This window comes from Martes martes, assembly GCF_963455335.1.
Source record: "Martes martes genome assembly, chromosome: 4".
Classification (NCBI taxonomy): domain Eukaryota; kingdom Metazoa; phylum Chordata; class Mammalia; order Carnivora; family Mustelidae; genus Martes; species Martes martes.
The window spans coordinates 161,194,496-161,216,944 of record NC_137891.1 but is presented as its reverse complement, the minus strand read 5'-3'; the positions used below and the strand labels follow the sequence as shown (position 1 = coordinate 161,216,944).

The 22,449-nt window shown below is 52.0% G+C and overlaps 1 protein-coding gene across 2 annotated transcripts in view; it reads right to left on the bottom strand.

The window, feature by feature from the left end:
- BMP8B (bone morphogenetic protein 8b) overlaps window positions 1-14,520 on the bottom strand; it is a gene marked incomplete at its 5' end in the record, with an annotated part of 30,302 nt that extends 15,782 nt beyond the window's left edge. For both annotated transcript variants that reach the window (XM_080800129.1, XM_080800130.1), the window contains one exon: window positions 14,187-14,520. In XM_080800129.1, coding sequence (XP_080656255.1) covers window positions 14,187-14,520 — 334 coding nt within the window. The remainder of the gene's footprint in view (window positions 1-14,186) is intronic.
- Between the last annotated feature and the right edge of the window lie 7,929 nt (window positions 14,521-22,449).

Here is a 22,449-nt window from a genome sequence, read left to right as displayed (position 1 = left end):
GGCAATGTGGTTTGAAGTGCGGGTGAAAGGCACGGAGGGGAAAGGGATGCAGAGGCTGGAGGGGAGCCGAAGCGGGGCTGGTCTGTCTGGGCCGGAGGCTGGGGTGTCGAGTCAATCCCACATCCCCCGGTGCCCGGAAATGCCCAGGACGGTATATTTAGTACCATCCCACTTTAGTCTCCTGTCACTGTCAAACGCCACAAATCTGTGTTTCCAGAAAGCAGGGGCGGGAGCCACCCAGCACCTTCCCCCAAACCCAACACTGAGATTTTAATGACACGTCTGTGAGTCTTTTTAAAAACTCTCTCTCGCTACCGGGGTCCATGACCACAAGTCACCAAGCTGGGGCGGAGGTGGATGTGGGGAACGCTTCCTGTCCTTGCGGTAGGGACTGGGTCCAGCGAGAGACAGGCCAACAGCTGGGCTGGGCGGGGCCGGTGGACACACACAGTGACGGGACAAGGTGGGCTTTTTCTCCCGAGACCACGGTGGCAAAGAAAGACAACGGCCAGGCTCCACCAGGTTGGCGAACACGAGGCACATGTGCAGCCGGGAGCCAGGATGCTTTGGGGGCGGTGACCCCAGGAGGGACCCTTGTCCTCCCACACATGTGGAGAGCGAGGACTGCAGGGCTCTGGTCCCGCACCTGGGGATGTGGGCCACGAATACTACCACACGCGTCCCCTCCTCCCTATGGACACTCCCACACGCACAGCTTTGGGGACAATTTCTGTGGATTCAGGGACCACACAGACCACCTCTGTTCTGTGGCTGTGTAAGAATCGTGGATGTGCAGGATGCCCCAGGTTGAGGCTGCTGGCTGTGACAGGGTATGGCCCAGAGCAGGAAGGAGGGTGGCTCTGTCCCACCCTTCACCTGACTCCTCACAGAGCCTTGAACCCGGATCCGTGAACACATATCTGCTCCCAAGACCGTGGCGCTGGCGTGCAGGTGGGGCTGCAGGCGATCTCAGTCTGCAGGCCTGCAGCTGATTTCCTGTCGGATCTGAGGGCCGAGGGGACAACCCACAAATCTGCCAGCTCCATGGGAGGACCACGCTCTGGGGCCTCCCTCCTTTGCTGACCTGGGGGCCCACGGGTGCAGGGTCAGGGGAGCCTTGTGCACCTGAAGTGAACCCGGTTCCAAGCTTCTACCTTGTGTGTTTGTGAAATCCATGAACTACCCAGCAGCTCAGCACAGGAAACTGCCCCCCTGGCTGTTCCAGGCAAGCACCAGAAGCCAGGACGTTGTGAGGAAAGTGACGCTTTTCATCAGAAATTAGTGATATTTCCTGCAGTGTGGGACTAGGTAAAGAAAGATTCTTCATCTGACAGTCAGTTGGGAGGATGGGAAGAGGTAATCTAAAGATTTGCCTCCTTTTCAGTGGCTGTTGCTCTGAGCTAGGAGAAAGATTTTCTAAAAGCTGATGTTCTGGGAAATCATTTTCTGGCACCTCTACGTCCCTTTGTTAACCAAGTGCAGGCCGAGACTACTTTAGCCAGAGGCAGCTCAGGGCAGCACAGGGAACTGTGGCAATGGTCAGGCCAGAGCCTCATCTCCTCCATGAACGGGGAGTAAGGGTGCAGTCCAGCTTTCCTCACAGGGCCATGGAAGGGCTTTGTAAACAGTCAGGAATGGCCTGGGAGGAGTAGCCTTTCAACATGAGTTCTGAGGAGCCTGACTTGCAATCTCCCTATCTGTGCCAAGATGTGATGCCCTCAAGAGGCCATGTCAGAAATTTCAAAGCCATGGGAAGGAGAGGAAGGGGAGATTTGGAATGATCTTTTTCTAAATAAATGTATCACTTTGCTCATTTAATTTTCATTGGTTTATCAAGTTCTATTTATAAACAAATGTATTAAGTTCTTACTATGGTAAGGTAGAGACCGCCTGAGCACTGGGAGTACAGTGAATAAGTCAGGTCTCTGTTTTGATGGAGTTTATGGTCTAATGGGGGAGATACAATATGAACACTACCAACAACAAAACAAGTAAGACAAGGGATGACATTTACATTGTTGAGTGGAATATGGAGGGTTATGGGGTCAACAGTAATGCGGAAAGGAAGAGGATATTTTATAGGGTGCTCAGTGTGGCCTTTGAGAAGTAGGTGAGAGCAGACAAGAACATTCTCCCACATCGCTGGTAGGAATGTGTTGGAGAGCAATTTGGCAATATCCTTTTGCAGTACCCTGGCAAAATTACATACAAATACTCTTTAACACAACAACCCCAAGATATACTGGCGAGATATGAAAGGCCCCACACAAATTACTCAGTGGGCCTAGGGAACAGACAAAGCTACACCTGGCTCAAAAGGCACTTCTAAATGTTTATTTTCTACATAATTATAAAAGCTGCCCCAAATGATCAAACACTGAACCAGCTTCTGTCTGGGGAAGGAGCAAACGAATTTACTTTCTGAATCACCATAATGTGGCTTCCGGAACAAGAAATAATTATGAATCATCAACGTGTGCTGTTAGGACTCTCAGCCTTCTTTAGTCTCTGATAAACCAACCTCCAGATCCCATATTTGGGAAAGGCCCGCTGTGGGGACGTGATGTCCTCCACCCTCTGTGACCGCCATCCACATTCTACGTTTCTGTGTCTGAGGCCCTGCACCACTCAAGGGCTAGATCTCCAGATGCCACACCCTGAGTCCACCAGTCCTACACCAACAAAAGCTTTGGCTATTTTTGTGCCCTGGACAAAATTTAGAGTCACTCAGGACCTAAATCTGTCTTGCTTCTGACTAAAAGTAAGCCACCCAGAGTGGCTGTTAAGAACATAGAATCGCCTGACCTGTGTGCCCTCAAACCCTTCCCCAACCCCACAGGGTCCCCAGGAGGAGACCAAGCTCTGGTTCTGCTCCCCCCACCCCACCCCCAAGCTGGCCCGGCCCAACCTCATGGCCTCCTGGGCCTTCCGGCTACAGATACCTCTTCCCTCCCCTGAAGGCCCTCCCCAAAGCACCCTCTCCTGAGTCGCCCCCATTCTGCCCTGACTAAAGGATGCTTTTCCTCTCAGTCCAGCTTTCAAGGCCCCTCGTCCTCCTCTGACCTCACACAGATCAGCCTGCTGGCCTCTCTCTTTCCCCTGTCCCAGGGGTCCCCCTCTCTGGTTCCCGTGCCCCTCTGGACGGTGAGCAATTAAGGGCAGGACTGTACCATGTGGGGCAGAAACGGGAGGCTCTCAGTGGATGTCACTGAGCTCCCTTTGTTCAGGGGTCCCAGAGAGGGCATGTGTCTGCAGGTTCTTCCCAAGCTCCGCAGAACAGTGGGGCAGCTGCTGGTCTAGGAATGGCTTCCACAGCACAGTGGGTCTCCGTCAGAAGCCGCTCACATCTTCACTTTGCTGCGGAACTGGCCCTCCTTCCCACAGCCAGGCTGCTGAGGTGGAGGGCAGGCTCCAGAGGGTCCCAGAGGCAGAGGCACTGGTCCTGTCCAGCTAGTCCTGCTAGTGACAAGGCTGAGGTGCCCCCTTTAGACCTAAAGCAAAACCCGGGTCTCTGTGCCTGGTGGGGGCCCAGGGAGGAGCTGCAGCACTGATCACCTACCAGTTCTGCATCTGAAAGGCTTCTCCCTCCCACCCAGAAATCTCAGTGCTACCCAGAGGAGGCCAAGGAGGCTTCATTTCTAAGGTATTTTTAGTCAGTTTTCATTACCGACTTTTTTCAAGAGCTACTTCCATAAATGGCTCTGCACTCATGATTGCCAGTCCAGACCTCAGACAGCTTTTGACCCCAAATTAAAAGGGAACACCCGCACACTCCACCACATCAAGTCAGTCAAGGCCAAAAATAGATCCAACGAGATTGAGCAAGTATATGATTCCCCAGTGCAATTCCGGGGAAAGAAATGAACTGTGGGAGTTTTCCAGAAAGATGTGGTCACAGTGACACATCCTTCTCTCCCGTGGGGAATGGGTTCCCATGAGGAGGTGGAGTGGGTGTACCTCCCTGTCCCGGGCCCCAGTGCTGGAGGAACCCCATCAGTGGGCAGGGCACATTCTTTCAGACTTAAAGATGATGTGAGATGCGTGGTACCAGATTCCCTGCAGGTGGCGAAATTAGGATGGGAGGGTCACCTGTCAATGAGGTTCTGCTGTCAAAGGGAGCACCCCAGTCCCCTGAGAATGTCTGCTGAAGCCACCTTCCTCCAGGCAGGGCCCTGGGAGGACTGGAGATCCCAGGGAAGTGTCTAGGGAGAATGTTGCACCCAGGGTCGGCCTCCACAAAGACAGGGAGGGCAGGCCCTGCTCTGCCCCAGCCGACGGGGCCCGGGCTCCTGCCCCTGCTCTCAGCCCCTGCCTCCCGCTGTGTTCTTCCTCCCTTCACCTTGCCGGTCTGCCCCATGCACCTGCCACACAGGGGCTGGGGTGCACAATGGGACGGGGGATGTCATGAAGAGTCAGATCTGGCCCCCGTTTTCAGGTTGTTCATGGTTTCTCAGGGAGCAGGAGAAAGGGGCAAGACATGGCTCTGAATGAGGCTGGCAGAAAGAGACTCAAATCCTAAGAAAAATACATAGGATGGGGTATCATGGCTCTAATCATGGAGGGTGCTGTGGGGAGATGGGTCAGTGACACTTTCCTAGAAAACAGATTTGAGAGTGGTGGGAGACTTCTAACAAGCAGAAATGCAAGAGAGTATTTGAGGCAAAGGCACAGGGTTGGGAAATAATGTGCCAGCTCCCATTTTTTAAGCACCCAACTGTGTCAGGCATCACACTGGGCACATTACACACACCACTTCTGTTAATGCTTACCTAACATTTGTTGCTGTGTAACACAGTAACCCAATTGTAGAAGCTTAGAACAAGAAACATTTATTATTTCACATATTTCTGAGGGTCAGGAATCTAGGCACTTAGCCCAGTGGGTCTGGCTCGGGGTCCCTCCTGGCTGGGACGAACAAATCTACTAAGCTCACTCATGTGGCTGCTGGTTGCAGGCTTCTGTTTCTCACTGTGTCCACCTCTCCCTGGGGTTGCTCACGGCATTCACACTATGACTTCCCTCAGAATCAGCAATCTGGTGGGGGTGCGGGGAGTGGCAGAGTGTTGGACCCAAGATGGAAGCTGTAGTCTTTTATACCTAGTCTCAGAAGTGACATACCATCACCACTCTCATGTTCTATTGGTCACACAGACCACTGCTGGCACAGTGTGGCAGGGACCTGCACAAGGGCATGAATACCAGGAGACAGGATCACTGAGAACCAGACCAGAGGACACAAGAACTCAGTGGAAGAGGCATTATTTGCCCAGTTTTATAGATGAGAACATGGATGGTCAGGGAAGGTAACTGATTTGCATGGGTTCACAGGAGCACCCAAAGTGGGATCAGAGTCTAGGTGTATCTGACTCCAAAGTTTGTATTTTCCCCTCATTCAAAGCCTCAGCACACTGGGGACATATCAAGGGAACACCATGTGGTTAAGCTGGACTAGAACACTGGGCACAGAGTACGAGACTCAAGAAACTTGAATGCCGGCATGAAGGGACACACAGAGGGAACCTGAGCATAGAAATTGTCTTGAGTGGATTTTCACTGGAGGAACTGGAGTTCTAAAACATGCCGAGAGCTTTCACCTTCATGCCTCCCCTCCACCTGAACACCTTCTCCTCCCACCCCCTTCTGACTAAATTCTACCCTTCTTCAAGGTCCAGCACGAATGTTACCTCCTGCCGAGCTTTCTCTGTCCTCCAGCCAGGAGAACCTTCTTCTTCTGGCCTCTTTGTCTCCCACAAAATGAGAGGAAGACCTGGTCTGTCTTCTGCTGTGCTGAACCGTTCTGCTCCTGTTTGCTGAGTGCACAAATGGTCATTCCTCCCATTTTGCCACAATTTATAGCTATAACAAGCAGACCTTGGGCTGGGGCTGTACTTTGGAATAGGCCCCAAGATAATCAGGAAGGGGAATGGCACACAGTGAGTTCCTAGTAGTGTTAAGGAATGGCCACAGACCGAACAATCCAACATCCTCCATACCCAGGTCTTGCAGCCTTCAGCTTCCCCAGAACTCACTGTATTCAGAGCCCCTGGCTGCTCAGAATAAATGGCTGTTGCTCAGAGCACAGAGCCAGCAGCTAAAGAAAATAACCGGATTTTACTTCTGGTCTTGTTACTAACTAGCTGGCCTTGGGCTAAAAACAGATAAAGCTAACATTTATTGAGTATTTACCAGGCACTGTTTCAGCACTTGGCACAGATTATCTCATTTAACACAGCAATCCTGTGACACAGGAACTATTATCTCTCCCATTTTACAGAGGAGGAAACCGAGGCACAGAGCATTAAATAATTTACACAAAAATCATATAAACAGTATCTTAGGTCAGGTTTCCTGGGAAAAAGTCCCTGAGTCAGGAGATTTGGTGGAGAGTACTTTCTGTAAGGAATGGAGGCAGCAGGACTGAGCTCAGCTGAACAGTGATGTGGATCCACAAAGGCCTCAGCCCATTACTCCTGCAGAGGGAGCTCTGGGGCTGGGGGCCATTCAGAGCAGTCCTCCTTGAGACAAGGGGGCTGGACATTTACACCCCCATAAACCAGCCATTAAATGTGGGGTGCTGCCAAGGAGGGTGGCTGACCTTGGGTAAGCAGCTCCTGTGTACCTGGCCTCTTAGCGCCTAGAGAAGGACTCGCCGCTGGTCAGAAGCCCACCCTCCAGGCAGCTCACTCCTGAAGAGAAGACATGGCAAATACCGCAGCAGCCACCACAAACAGCAAGTGGCAGAATGGGGATCTGAACCCAGGCAGCCTGATCCTGAAATGGATCCTGAAACCCACTCAGCTGCAGGTCCCTAAAGGGATGGTTGGGCTCGGGGGAGGGTGTAGATAAACAGGGCAAGCCCTTCCCTCGGATCGCAGGCCACTCTTACGGAGCACTGCCAGGCACTTGCTAAGGGTTTATATGCCTTAACCTATTTAAGTGTTGCACCAGGATATAGGGACATTAGCCTGATGTTAAAGTTGAGGAAACAGATGTGGAAGCTCCTAGTAACTTGTGCAACATCTCACAGCTCTCAAGTGGCAGACCCAGGATTAAAACCTGGCGTGTCCTCCTCCAAAGTAGCCCACCCCTCTGGCCTCCCAGTGGCAGGGGCAAGCCTCCTCACTGCTGTGATCCACTTTTCACATCCGCCCCTGTGGACCTGGGTACCCAGGAACTGGGCCAGTCACTTATAGTCCTTGAGACTCCATTTCCTCCCCTGCCTACAGGGGGTGGTAGTAGACATTTACCCCAGAAGGGTAAGAAACACTGAGGAGATGGATGTGGGGAAGGAGGCAGTTATCAGGAATTCACAGGGGACACCATCCTGGTGGACTGACAGGGTTTTAGAGAAAAGAGAACCACCTTCAACTCTTGGAAAGTGATCTGTGAAATGAAAGACAATATTTGCAAACCACTTATCTGATAAGGAACTAATATCCGAAATAGATAAGGAACTCAATAGCATACAACTCAATAGCAAAAACAATAATAATAATCCAATTAAAAATGGGCAGAGAGGGGCACCTGGGTGGCTCAGTTGGTTAAGTGTCTGCCTTTGGCTTAGGTCATAATCCCAGGGTCCTGGGATCAAGCCCTAGATAGGGTTCCCTGCTCAGCCAGGAGCCTGCTTCTCCCTCTCCCTCTGCCTGCCTCTCCCTCTGCTTGTGCTCTCTCTCACTCTCTCTCTGCCAAATAAATAATTTTTTTAAAAATCTTTAAAAATGGGCAGAGGAACTGAATAGACATTCTTCCAAAGAAGACATCCAGATGGCCAAGAGACACATGAAAAAGTGCTCAACATCACTCGGCATCAGAGAAATGCAAATCAAAACCACAAAAAGCTACACCTCACACCTGTTACAATGGCTATCCTCAAGAAGACAAGAGATAACAAGTGTTGGTAAGGATGTGGAGAAAAGGGAACACTTGTCCACTGTTGGTAAGAATGTAAACTGGTGCAGCCATTGTGGAAATCATTACAGAGGTTCCTTGAAAAACTGAAAACAGAACTACCTTATGATCCAGCACACATACTTCGGAGAATAGATCCAAAGGAAATGAAAACAGGATCCCGAAGTGATCTCGGCACTCCCATGTTCACTGCACATTATTCACAACAGATACGATATAGAAACAAACTAAGTGTGCATCAACAGGTAAATGGACAAAAAAGATGTGGTGTGTACATACGACAGAGTATCATTCAGTCATGAAAAAGAAGGCAATCCTGTCATTTGTGACAAGATGGGCTGGACTTTGAGGGCATTACGCAAAGTGAAATAAGCCAGACGGAGAAGACAAATACTGCATGGTGAAATCATGCTATGCTAAGTGAAATCTTAGGAAAAAAAGTCAGAATCATAGAGAGAGAGAGTAGAAAGGGGCTTAAGGGTGGGGGATATTGGAGAGATTTAAAAGGGTACAAACGTCCAGCTGTAAGAGGAATAAGGTCTTGTACCCCTGGGGCTAATAATACATTACATGTTCATAAAAAAATTTAAAAATTTAAAAAAAAAGATAAGGTCTGAGGACCTAATGTAAAATATAAGGACTAGAGCTGATGACACAATAGTGTGTAATTGAAATCTGTGAGGTGACCAATGTGGTGATTAACTAGCTGCAGAGAATCCTGATACAATGCCTCTGTGTAACAAGTCACCACGTAGTATACTTCGGATATCTTATAATTTTATATGTCAATTACACATCGATAAAGCTAAGTTAATTTTTAGTAAGAGATGCCACCTTTGGGCATATGGTCACATTAACAGCTTTTAAGATGGACAAAGGATTTACTGTTAAATGACAGATGAAGTAGCAAGACAGTAGACATGTCCCATTTTATAAAAAATAATAAAATATTAATATCTGTATTGATAAAATGTCAGGGCTGATTGGGGAGACTAGAGCAAAGGATTAAAATGTTGGTTTTCTCTGAAGTGGAGAGAGGGTTGCAAAGGGCTTCCATATTTTATGTTTCTTTTTTAAAAATATTTTACTTATTTATTTGACAGACAGAGATCACAGGTAGACAGAGAGGCAGACAGACAGAAGGAAGGGAAGCAGACTCCCTGCTGAGCAGAGAGCCTGATGAGGGGCTCGATCCCAGGACCCTGGGATCAAGACCTGAGCCGAAGGCAGAGGCTTTAACCCACTGAGCCACCCAGGCACCCCCATATTTTATGTTTCTGAACATATGGTCTGATTTTCTATAATGAAATTCTACAATTAATCCATATGGTATGAATTTTTTACGGTGAACATTCATTAGTTCTATAAAACCCCCAAATGAAGATATTTTTAAAATAAGAATCTCAGTTTACAACCTACATTCCACACAGTCCAATTCCGCCACACTTAATGCACCTAATGATGGGCCAGGGCCCCACGGGGGTGGAGAGGCGGCTTCTATACAGGAGAAGAGCAGAAGAGCAGAGGAGCAGGGAGCGGACCTGCTGGGTGGCCTTGGGAAAATCACCTAACTTCTCTGAGCTTCACTCTCCTCTTTTCCAAAACATAGATGTGACTGTAATTGTGATGTAAATGAAGGCACAGACTTGGACGTTCTGGGCATGAGGTCCTCACCAGGCATCATCTCACATGCTCCCGGAACAGCTCCAGTGGGTGGGTACCCTGAGTGCCTCCATTTTACAGAAAAAGAGACTGAGGCTCCTGGAGGTGGACTAGAAGACCCAGAGCACACTCACAGCAGGTGGTGGCATTGAGATGCAGATTCTGTCTGAGTCCACGGTCAGAACCCCCCATCCAGGTCCCATCTGCCTTCCCCTGCTCCTCAGCTCCTGGTTTCCAGATTGGGGAGGGGGGGCGGTGTCACTGTCTACACCACTTGACAACCATCTCTGTGGTTTATGCGTTTATTATTTACACACCCCACCTCCACCCCGAAGGCCAGGTCCATGAGGGCTGAACTTGGTTAGGCTCACTGTCACATCCCAGTAACCAGAACTGTGCCTGGCACACAGCGGTTATCACACGACTATTTGTTGAGTGAATTCATGAAAAATGAAAGAATTTCCTAATAAAGAACCAAAGAAAGTGACCCTGGGGTCATGCAGACCAAGCACTGCCCCTTCAAGGTCACAGGGCTGAGGAGGACGTGGACCAGATTCCTCATTTCCACAGCCCTGCTGCCCCCAAATCAAACACCTCAGGTCAACACCCCCGTCCTCGGCTGCCCAAGGCATGGGAGTAAGTCTGCTCAGAGAAGGGCTGGGACAACAGTGAAGATGGCTCCATGCATTTCTGGCTAGACCTCTGCCTGCAGGGCTATTTGTGCCTCAGTTTCTCAACCTGGAACTTGGTATCTGCTACTCCTCTGACTCAAGGTGGAGAAGGACCAGGAGGAACACACAGAGTCGGTCCTTCCCTCCTCATTCCTCCCTCACCAGCCGCAGGGCCAGTGCCAGGTGCCTAAGGTACAGCCGGTCAGACCCACCCTCCAGCCCAGGGGATGGGGTGGTGCGGTGAGGAGCTGTCTCCAGCACAGGGCCACGGGGGTCAGGGCTGGGAGGCCCCTCGCTTCCTGACACCATCGCTGTGGACTGGACGAGAAAGCAGAGGCCCAGGGAGGGAAGGGAGGTGACTCGGGACAGGAAGGAATCAGTGGTGGGTCCAGGCAGTGTAAGAATGTGAATGTTGCCTCCCAGCTCAGGGCTCTCCTCTCCCTGAGCACAGGAGACACTCGGGACAGACCCCATCTGTTCCACATGGGCATCAGCCCCCATCAGCATGTCCTGACCAAGGGGAGCCAAGAGGGTACAGTCTGAGACAGACAGGCCAGGCAGGGGCCCCAGCTCTGACCACAGCCCCAGCCTCCCTCCAGAGACGCTGTCAGCCATTACACGGGTGTCCTAAAGCATCTGCTTCGGCACAGATGCCTGACCCATGGGCTGGAGGCCTGTGACAGGCCCGAGGCCCCTGGTCCCACAGGCTGCTGTGGATGGTCAGGGGCCTACCAGGCACCGGGTCTGGCTTCTCAGGAGCAGATGAGGCCAGTAGGAGAGGTGGAGCTGGAGGTGCAGGTACAGGTGCCCAGGTGTGGGCGTGGATATCGCCGTGACTCCGCCATCAAGCTCTGTGGCAGTTCAGGGGCCTGGGGCCTGGGCCTCCAAAGAAGCAAAGACTCCTGCTAGGTGTCTAACCCTCCCACCCCCACATCCTAGGTAATTACCAGTTAAACCACTCACACTGCAGGAGTTCTACTAGTGCAATTATTACATCAGAATAAAGAGGCCCTCTGACAGCTGGCTGGGCCTACCCACAGACTGGGCTTCCACCAAACAAAGATCTGCTTGTTAATCCCACAGCGTCAGAGGCCTTAGATCTTAATGAAACACACACAGACAGCGTGGGAAGAAGCTGGCATCAGGAATCCACAGGCCCTGGATGATGCCATGGATGAGCTGTGTGGCCCTGGGCTGGCCATTTAACCTCTCTGAGCCCATGCAAAGGGGGCTGGTAAAACAGCTTACATGTTGCTAGATGGATGCAACAAAGGCTCTTCAGGTGCTCGTTTTTATTCTAAAAATAGGTACAGGCACCTTTTGGTTGGCTTTTAAAATCTGTTTCTGGGTTGCACATAAGAAGTGTGGGACAGGGGCGCCTGGGTAGCTCAGTGGGTTAAAGCCTCTGCCTTCGGCTCAGGTCACGGTCTCAGGGTCCTGGGATCAAGTCCCGCATCGGGCTCTCTGCTCAGCAGGGAGCCTGCTTCCTCCTCTCTCTCTGCCTGCCTCTCTGCCTCCTTGTAATCTCTGTCTGTCAAATAAATAAATAAAATCTTTAAAAAAAAAAAAAAAAGAAGTGTGGGACAAGGGGCGCCTGGGTGGCTCAGTGGGTTACAGCCTCTGCTTTCAGCTCAGGTCATGATCCCAGGGTCCTGGGATCGAGCCCCTCATCGGGCTCTCTGCTCAGCAGGGAGCCTGCTTCCTCCTCTCTCTCTGCCTGCCTCTCTGCCTCCTTGTAATCTCTGTCTGTCAAATAAATAAATAAAATCTTTAAAAAAAAAAAAAAAAGAAGTGTGGGACAAGGGGCGCCTGGGTGGCTCAGTGGGTTACAGCCTCTGCTTTCAGCTCAGGTCATGATCCCAGGGTCCTGGGATCGAGCCCCTCATCGGGCTCTCTGCTCAGCAGGGAGCCTGCTTCCTCCTCTCTCTGCCTGCCTCTCTGCCTACTTGTGATCTCTGTCAAATAAATAAATAAAATCTTAAAAAAAAAAAAAAAGAAGTGCGGGACATTCCCAACATACCCAACCAAGGCTGGGCAGCAGCTGGAAGGGACCTGGGGCAGCAGGGACCAGTCCAGGTGCACCCTCCCATCTATCAACCCATCTCACAATACCCCTGACGATGCACTGATCTCAATGAGCCCCATTTTACAAGAAGGGATCTGTGGCTCCAAGAGGGCAAGGGGCTTGCCTGAGGTCACACAGCAGAGGCAGGAGAGAAATCAGGTTTGTCTGAGCTAAGGGTACTGCTTGATTCACAGTAAGAGCTCCCACCAAGGCTGTGCACGCCTTCACCCAGGGGATGCTGGGGAAGCAGGACACTGGCTGGGCAGAGACTCACTCTAATGGATGTTGTCCTTAGGGACATTCTCAGGATGACTGTATCCACAACCCCTCTTGGTTCTGGCCCCAGGTCAGCTTGTCCTGAGGAAAGGGCTCTAGTTCCAGTTCCACACATGGTCTCTTTCGTCCTGAGTCCCCCACCCTGCCCTTAACCAAGAAGGTGGCATTCAGAACCCACTCACCAAGTCCTATGCCTGGCACCCGGCTCTCAGCAGAGGTTAACAGCCACTTCCTGGTGCTCACTCCCCACCTCAGCCACCCCCACCAGCTCTGGGGTGTGGTGGACAGAGGTCTCCTTGGCTGTCCACTCTGCCTGCCCTTATAGAGGAAGCGAATGGCTGAAAACCCCACAAAACCTGCTGCTGCTGCTCCATCCCCTGGGTTTCTCTGTCTAAACCCCTCTGGAAGCTCTCTCCACCTTGAAAGCCTGCCCTCCTGACAGTAGAAATATCATCTCCTTGAGGACCCGATGTAGGGCCAAACAACCTGGGCCTGTCCTGACTGGGCCATGGAGAGGCTGTGCCGTCCTGAGCATGCCATTGCCTCTCTGAGCCTCACTGTCCTCATCTGGGAGATGGGGATGAATATCATGTCTGTTCCCGGGGTTGTGGGGAGGGGTAAGCGTGACGCTGTACGTGAAGGGATGCTGATGGCCTTGGCAAGGGTTCTGTCTCCACCTCAGCCTGAGCTGCAGTCCTTCAATCCCCACATCCAGTCTGGTGTCTGCTCCAGCCCAGAACCCTGGCCCTCACTGGCCACAGACAGGAGGCAAAGCAGATAGGGGACATTCACGACTGTAGATTAAAGAGCATTTAGTAATGGGGAGACACCTTCGAGTACTCTAACCACAAATGGGTCCACGACTTGGAGAAAAATTTCTGTAGAAAGGAAAGGCTGGGCTTTGTGTGGGAGAACGAGGAGGGCCCAAGGGGCCTACTGGGTCCTTCCACAGGCCTGGACACTCACTGCATGCCAGCCATGTCCCAGGTGCTAGGCCCAGGGTGACAAGACTACTGACAGCCCCATTGAGCTCAGAGTCTACTCCTTCCCGCCTGCTGCCGTGGCAGCCACACCCTCACCTGCAGGAGCTGGGGCTCTGGCCAGGGAACAGGCAGCTGTGCACTCAGGACATCTGGGTTCTCAGCTCCGGTCACTTTGATGATGTGACCGGGGCTTTCCACACTGAACTTTGTCCTTCTCTCCAGTACCGCCCTTATCACTGTGACAGCATCCCGGCCTGTTTACTCATCTGTCTCCCCGGGACCAGACTGTCTTCCTGGCACTGTCCGGTCCACCCGACAGGAGATGATTCCTACCCTTGGGTGTGTTCGGGGGCGGGACGAACGCGCACATCCCTGGGACTCACATTCGCTCCTCTGCCCGCCGTGGACTTGGCCCTGAGCTCCGCACTTCTCACCCCTCCTTGGGGGCGTGGCCACGACCAGGGGGCACCTGTTCGCGGCGGGGGCGAGCACTGGCCAAGGCGGTGCACTCGCCCCTGCCGCCTGCGAGGGGTCCCCGGCCCCGTCCGCACCCGCGCCTCCACGCGGAGGCCGCACGGTCGTCTGGGCCCCAGACGCCCAGACGGCGGCCGCACTCACCCATGTTGACGAAGCTCATGACCAGGTCGGCGCGGCCCGGGGGCCACTCCGGGGGGCCGCCGTCCTCGTCGTCGTCGTCGGCCATGGCGTGGTACAGGTCCAGCATGAAGAGCGGCGCCGACGCGGGCAGCCGGGCGGCGGCGGGCGGCGCGCGGGGCCGGGGCCGCCCGGGCAGCCCCAGCACCGCCAGGATCTCGCGCTGCATGTCGCGGCGCTCGCGCGGGCCCAGGCGGCGGGCCGGGCAGCCGGCCGGGGGGCGCGGGCCGGGGCCACCGCCGCTCAGCGCGCACAGCGCCAGACCCACGAGCCACAGCGGCCCGGGGCGCGCGGCCATGGCGGGCCGGGAGGGCGCTCAGCGGGTGCGCATCCGCTCCGCGGCCGAGAGGGGGCCGGGGCCGCCCCGACGGCGAGCGGCGGGCGAGGCTCGGGGTCGGCGCCTCCGGTCGGGGTCGCCGGCGGCCGCGACGCTACCTCAGCCCGCCTCCAGCGCCGCACCTGCTGGGCTCCCGGCAGCGTCGACGAGGCCTCCGCCGCCTCGCGGTAGGCGCTCCTCCGGGGGCCGGGGACTGGGGACTGGCGGCCAATCTGTCTGTGGTCGCTGTGCGGTCGGTCGGCTACTGCCGAGGCCGCTTCCGAGGCAGGAGCGACGGGCGAGCTCCCGTTGGCCCTGAGGGCGGCGCGGACCCGCGGGCGCCTCTTCAGTGGGACCCGCCGTCTGCGCCGCGCGCCCCGCCTCCGCCGCCTGTGGGGCCGGCGCGCGGCCGTTAGGCCCCGCCCCCTCCGACCCCGACCAATGGCGGCGCGGGGCGGAGCCAAAGTCGCAGAACCGACGCCCGGGAAGGGGCTGTGGATCTCGGTCAGTGTCGCGAGTGCTGGCTTCCCCGAGATGTGTGCCGCCGTTGGTGCTGGACGGGTCGGGTGAGGGGTCCCCTGTCCAGCCGTCGGGTCTTCGCGACCCTGCTGGGCTCCTCTCCCAGCCGCTGGGGGCGCCGTCGGACGAGCGCGGGGCCTTGTCCTGGGGTTCCCAGGATAGCGGCCCCGTCCGGGGAAATCCGGGACTTGCGCTCCCGCGGGACGTGTCCTCGAGCGCCGTCCCGCCAGCGTAGTGACCCGGCAGCCTCGTCTGGTGCGCAGAGGGTTGCTCCAGGACCTGAAAGGCCTCAGTGGGGTCTAGAGGTAGAGGGACCCCGCTGGTGCCAGTTGCGGCGGGAGAGTGGGACGCGTTTCTCTTCCGGCCGCCGCCTCCGCAGTTCCTCGCTGGCCACCCTGAGCCTCTCCAGCTGTCCGCTTGCGCGCGCTGTTGGCGGTTTCTCCTTCCCTGACTACTGCTCGGTCTCTTGCTCCGGGGTTTCCATTTTCCTGGCTCCAGCGAGCTCCTGGCCCGCGTCCCGGGCGGGCTCCCCACGCTCCCCGATGATCCCGCAACCGCATCGTCACCTCCGGCTCTCGATCTGCACCCTGCAGCCCCCAAGCTGATCCAGCCGCGCAAGGGAGATGCACACCCGTCTCCAGCTGGGCCAGGGAGCTCTGGGGCCCTTCCGAAGTGTCCAGGGAAGCTCCCTTTGCGCATCTTAATTGTCAGGGCCCCCAAGGGCTTGCAAGAGAAGGCTCTACACGGAAACCCCTCCATTAACTCAGCCCCCTCCTGCACACTCTGCTCTTCCTGGACGCTCTCTGGCTGCATTTATTCGTTTATGGCTAAGACGCTGCACTGGGAGGAAGTGACACCTAGACTAAGCTTGAAAGGCTGGAAGGAACGGGCCTGGGATGAGAGGAAAGGTCAATGGGCAGAGGAAACTGCAGGTGTGCGACGCCAGGGAGCGTAATGCTGGCACCAACCACTCCGCACTTACCGTGTGCTCTGCGTGCTCTGCATTATTGCTTTAAGGCTCGCACATAGAGGGTAGACGCCATTTCAACCCCCTCTTTTAACAAACAAGAAAACTGATGCCCGCAGAAGTTAAGGGACTTCCCCTTTCACACAACCGTGGAGCTGGGCTTGGGCAGGTGAGCTGTTCAGTGAAACCTGGAGAGCCTGGGGGGCAAATGGCCCAGGTGAGGCTGAGGCTGAGGGGCTGGGAAAGGATGGACCCAAAGGGCCTTGCAGGGAGACTAGATGAGGGGACTGGACAATAGATGGTTATGCGGCCCCAGTGTGGATTCAATATTAAACTTTAAAATAAATTAAGAAGTCCACCAAAATTAAGAATTTCCCTTGATCACTTCAAACTTTTAGGAAGTATCAGAACTGGGATGCCTGGCTGGCTCTGTCGGTAGAATGTGGGACTCTTGATCTGGAGTTGTGAGTTCAAGCTCCACATTGCGTATGGAGCCTACTGTACATAAATTAGTTAATTAAGCAAACAATCATTTGTTGGTGCCTTAAGCCCATGCTTAGTCTGCCTTTTATCCAATGGGCGAATTTCCACACTGCTTATAAACCTCTTAAGGATGTTGCAGCTTGTAAGCAAAATAAGTCAATCAGAGAAAGACAAGTATCATATGATCTCACTGATGTGAGGAATTTGAGAAACAAGACAGAGGATCATAAGGGAAGGGAGGGAAAAATGAAACAAGACAAAATCAGAGAGGGAGACAAACCATGAGAGAGTTTCAATCTCAGGAAACAAACTGAAGGTTGCTGGAGAGGGGGGTGGCTGGGTGATGGACATGGAGGAGGGTATGTATTGTGGTGAGAGCTGTGAATTGTGTAAGACTGATGTATCACAGACCTGTACCCCTGAAACAAATAATACATTATATGTTAAAAAGGGAAAGAAAAAAAAAAAGATGTTGCAGCTCAGCCACTGAACGTGCCTAAGACAGTCTGCTGCAGGGGCGACCATGGATCAGAGGGACGAAGGTTAGAGTCAGGGCCCACAGCTGGAGGCAGGTACAGTAATGAGGGTGTGTGGACATGACCATGATCCTTTTTGGTGATGGAGGGAGGGAGGAGGAGAAAGCAGTTGGGGAGGCTGCATCCCCAGGGCTTGGTGTCTGCATGCAGAGATGGGGGCAGAGTCAAGGGGGCATCCCCATGTCAGGCTTGTTCACAGCCTCTGAATCTCCTGTCCTCTTCACTGTCCTTCTCTGGGCAGCCCTCTGTACTCCACTTGGAGTCTGCACCACATCATCTGGAGCCTATGGTGCGACACTGGGCTTCCAGCTAGACTGTAAGCCAGCTCAGTGTGGGGCTGATTCTTCAGAGCAGAAATAGTTTAGCTCAATTTAGGGTGAGTAGAGATAGCTGCGTTCTTCCAACAATGGGCCTCCCATTTTTGTAAAACTAAACATCAGGTTTTAGCCATTCCAAAGGATGGCACCCCACAACTCAGTTCAACAGCAAACACCATGGGCCGCTCGGTCCTTGCCCTGAGCCGGAGATGAAGCTGACCAGTCCCTGCCCCGGAGTGACCCAGGCCCCCAACAGGGGTGACAGTCAGGTGAACATAGTCTTCACAGAAGGCAGAAACAAGGCTGTGCTCCAACCTGAGGGCTGGCAAGGCGCCTGGAAGGACAGAGGACAAGGAGCTGGGACTTGGGGGCGGGGATGTGAATGGAATCCTCTAACTCCGGAACTGGAAAGGGAAGTGAGGTGGGAAGGTCTTGGAGAAAGTAGTGTCAAACAAGGGCTTTCCCTAGCCGCCTGGTGCACTGTGACCTGGGGCAGTTTCTGAACCTCTCAGGCTGTTGCTCATCTGTGAATGGGGTCAGGATGGTAGGGTTGTAGATAGAGCACTCAGCACAGTGACTGGCCTATGGCAAGCAGTCAGTAAATGGTAGCTACCATAACAATGGTAGTTGTTATTATTAAAATATTATTATTACACTATTCAAAGTACTAAAAAAAATAACTTGCTTATTGTGGAATCTTTTGAAAATATAGAGAGGTAAAACGGAGAACAAAAATCACCCAAACCCATATTTCCGAGAGAAATACTGCTTAATATGTGGTATGTCTTTTTCTTATATACATCTGTATATTTTTAGTACCAAAAAACCCTACAGAATCATGCTTTATTGATTTCATAATTTATTGCAATATTTCACAATGCCATTATTTGTTTCACATGTAGTATTTTACTGGTTTCATGATTTTTTTTATCATCTGACTATCCTAATGTATTTAACCAGTCCTATGTTATTGAATAATACATTTCTTTTTTAATATTACATGCAATGCTGTTACAAACAATCTTGTTCATCACCCTCCATGATGATTTCCTTAGGGTAAGTTTCTAGAGATGGAATATTTGGATCAAAGGGCATATTTGATTTATAAAGTTTTTGCTACATATTGTCTGTTACCCAAATCATATGAGGGTGGTGCTCTTTTTCTTTCACCCTTGCCAATACCATGTATTATTGTTAAACACGTGAATCAACACATTTCTGCTGCTGTGACAAGGAAATACAGCTCTCTGCTGTTGTAATTTGCATGTAGGGGGGTTACTAAGTGCTCTCTTCTTGAAGCACTTTCCTCCCTTGGCTCCCAGGACACCTGCTCTCCTGTTTCTTTCCTTCCTCCATTACTCTTTCCAGCCCATTCCTAAACACTGATGTTCCCCTGCTTCCGTCCACAGTCCTGGTCTCCCTCTTGGACTTTGAACCTGGTGTTGATAAGCTCACCCACCCGAGACTTCATTGCCATCACACGGTCATGCCTGACTCCAAATATATCCCCTGCACAGACCCTCTCCTGAACACCAGGAGTTAACACCCAACAAGTGATCAGATATGGTCAAAGCCAGAAACCGGGGAGCAGATGTGTGTCCCTCCCTCCAAAGGCAGTTCAATCCATTGATTCTACCTTCCCATGCTTCTTGAATCCCCAGAGCCTTTCCACACCCCCCTCCTGTGTGGTTCATGGAGTGTCTTCTCTACTCTGCATGGCTGTAACAGGCTTCCTTTTTACTTGTCTCCTTGTTTCTCATTTCCCATCCCTTCTGCACTCTTCATTCCGCAGAATGAATTTCTTTTTTTTTTTTTTAAGATTTTATTTATTTGACAGAAACACAGTGAGAGAGGGAACACAAACAGGAGGAGTGGGAGAGGGAAAAGCATGTTCCCCATGGAGCAGGGAGCCTGAATCAGGGCTCGATCCCAGAACCTCGGGATCATGACCTGAGCCGAAGGCAGACACTTAACAACTGAGCGACCTAGGCGCCCCCCAGAATGAATTTCTAAATGAAAATCTGATACCTGTAAATGGCTCCAATCCTCCCATGGCCTTTCGCTTCTTACAGCAGGATTATCCATACTGAGGTTTGTGAAGGGGTTCCTACAGAAAGGACTTTGGTAAAGGCTGCACACTACATTTCTCCCTTCCCCCAGAGGAGTCCTCCTGTAACCTGCAGTAAGCTCTGGGAAGTCCTATAGGGAAGAAACTACTTAGCTTTAATGCATTGTCTTCCAAATGCACTTGGCCATGTTTGGGGGCTGAGGGCTTGAAGGCCACATCTTGGGGGCCAGGGGGGCACCATGTGATCATGTGATCGAGTGCCCAGCACTGGTGGTCTGGTCTGTATTGCTGGGTCTCTGCTGCTGTTCCCTCTTTATAGTCTTACCTAGCCAACAATGGGTATGCTTTGCTACAGTCACGCTGGACTACCTATGGTCCCTTCACCTGTCCTGTTGCAAACATTCACCTGCACCTGTGCTCTGCCAAATAAATAAAATCTTAAAAAAAAAAAAAAAAAGGCGGGGGGGGAAGCCTGAGTGGCTCAGTGGGTTAAGCCATTGCCTTCGGCTCGGGTCATGATCTTAGGGTCCTGGGATCGAGTCCCACATTGGACTCCTTGCTCAGCGGGGAGCCTGCTTCTCTCTCTGCCTCTGCCCTCCACTCTGCCTCCTTGTGCACTCTCTCTCTGACAAATAAATAAATAAAATCTTCACAAAAAAAGATCAGAACTGTTTTCCATAAGAAAGATATTACAGGAATGGAGATTGCCCAGTGTTCTACCAACAAATTTAACCTTTGCATTTTGTGATCTGAGGAACTGTTTAATCCTATCACAGGATCCTGCCCAGAGCTCCTATGTCATGACTGTGTCAGACCCAGAGGCTGCCAGGGGCTAAGTGCACTATCCTGCCTCACTAAATGACCTCTAAGGGGCCCAGAGTGTGCCTCCCTCCCCCTTCTGGTTGGCTGCATCTCAGAGGCTGGGAAAAGCCAGCTCATCGTGTTCCCAAGGTGTGCTCACCTGCCACGAACAAACAAACAAACCGTAATGACACAGTTCCTGTCTTCCTGGGGAATCTCCAGCCAGTGTGTCAGGTCACCTCCTATTAATGGGCTAAAGGGTCCAATTATAAGTCAAAGATTGTCAGATGCCTTAAGGGAGAAAAAAAAAAAAAAGCAAAAGAGCAAAGGACAAGTCATCTCTAGGAGATGCAACCTATATATAACAATATAGGTTGAGGGGCGCCTGGGTGGCTCAGTGGATTAAATCCTCTGCCTTTAGCTCGGGTCGTGATCCCAGGGTCCTGGGATCGAGCCCCGCATCGGGCTCTCTGCTCTGCAGGGAGCCTACTTCCTCCTCTCTCTCTGCCTGCCTCTCTGCCTACTTGTGATCTCTGTCTGTCAAATAAAAAAAAAAAAATACAGGTTGAAAGTAAATGGATGGAAAAACACTCTGTTATGCAAATAAAAGAGAAGGCTGCAGTGGCTTATTAATATCAGGAGAACTAGTCTCAAGATAAAGACTATTGGGGCACCTGGCTGGCTCAGTCATGTGTGCTGGTGACTCTGGATCTGGGGGTTGTGTGTTTCAGCTCCATGATGGGTGTAGAGATTACTTAAAGAAAAAAAATCTAAAAAAAAAAAAAAAGATAAAGAATATTAACAGAGACTGTGATAAAAGCACCCCTTCATCCAAATCCAACCTACCAAAATAGGAGGGTATGATGCATCTCACGATGATAGGCTCAGGCTAACCCCAGATACTGATGTGAGTGGTTCTATGTGGTTACAAAGTTCTCACATTTATTTTGGGAGTCCTGGAAATGGGTATGTTTGGAATTTCCACCTGAAATTAACGCCATTTGTGACCCAAATGAGGGATGCGACCCAGTGGATGAAAGGACTGGGGATGGGTGGGGGTGCGATGGGGGAACCTCTCAAGGTGAAATTTACACATTGCCAAATCTGAATCAAAGCAATCTGGGTAAATTCTCTGTGACTGACACGGAATCCCAGCAATAGTTTAAGGACACAGAGCGAGGAGTGGTCTCTCCAACAAGCGGAGACAAAGGCTCATTGAGACTTCCTTTCTCCCCTGGGTGGGGAGCGTGAGCAGAAGGCCTGCGGAGGCCGAGGACCCAGTGGCTGTGCCCCCTGCGGCGCAGCTCCCACCCCTCACCTTATGGGTGTCCATGAGGTTCATGATGAGGTCGAGGTCCCCGTGCACGGGCTGGTCCTCGGCCAGCTGCAGGTCCACCTGAGAAAAGCACACAACCCTCACCGTTTTTAGAGATCCCGTCTCTTTGGCTGGCTCACAGTTCTGACCGCTGATTGGAAAAGGAATACTCCTTGAACTCCAGAGAGAGAGGGCCCTCCACACTGGACTGGTTTGAAATAGAGCAAAAAGTTGGGCATCTGGGTGGCTCAGTGGGTTAAAGCCTCTGCCTTCGGCTCAGGTCATGACCCCGGGGTCCTGGCATCCAGTCCTGCATGGGGTTTCCTGCTCTGTGGGGAGCCTGCTTCTCCCTCTGCCTCTGCCTGCCACTCCCCCGCTTGTGCTATCAAATAAATAAATAAAATCTTAAAAAAAAAAAAAAAGGAAAAAGTCATCAAGATGATATCCAAAGCACAGGTAACCAAAGAAAAAATAGATCAATTGGACTTTGGAACTTCATCAAAATTTAAAACTTGTGCATCAAAGGACACTATCGATAGAGCAAAAAGACAATGTAGAGAATGTGGGAAAATATTTGCAAATCATATATCCAACAATATCCAGAATATATAAAGAACTCTTACATCTCAACAACAATAAAACAGACAACCAATTTAGAAATGGCCAAAGGACTTAAATATTTATCCAAAGAAGATGTAGAGATGGCCAATAAGCACAAGAAAAGATGTCCAGGGGTGCCTGGCTGGCTCAGTTGGTGGAGTGCACAACTCTTGATCACGGGGTCATCAGTTCAAGCCCCATGCTAGGTGTAGAGCTTACTTTAAAAAATAAAATAAGGGGCGCCTGGGTGGCTCAGTGGGTTAAAGCCTCTGCCTTCAGCTCAGGTCATAATCTCAGGGTCCTGA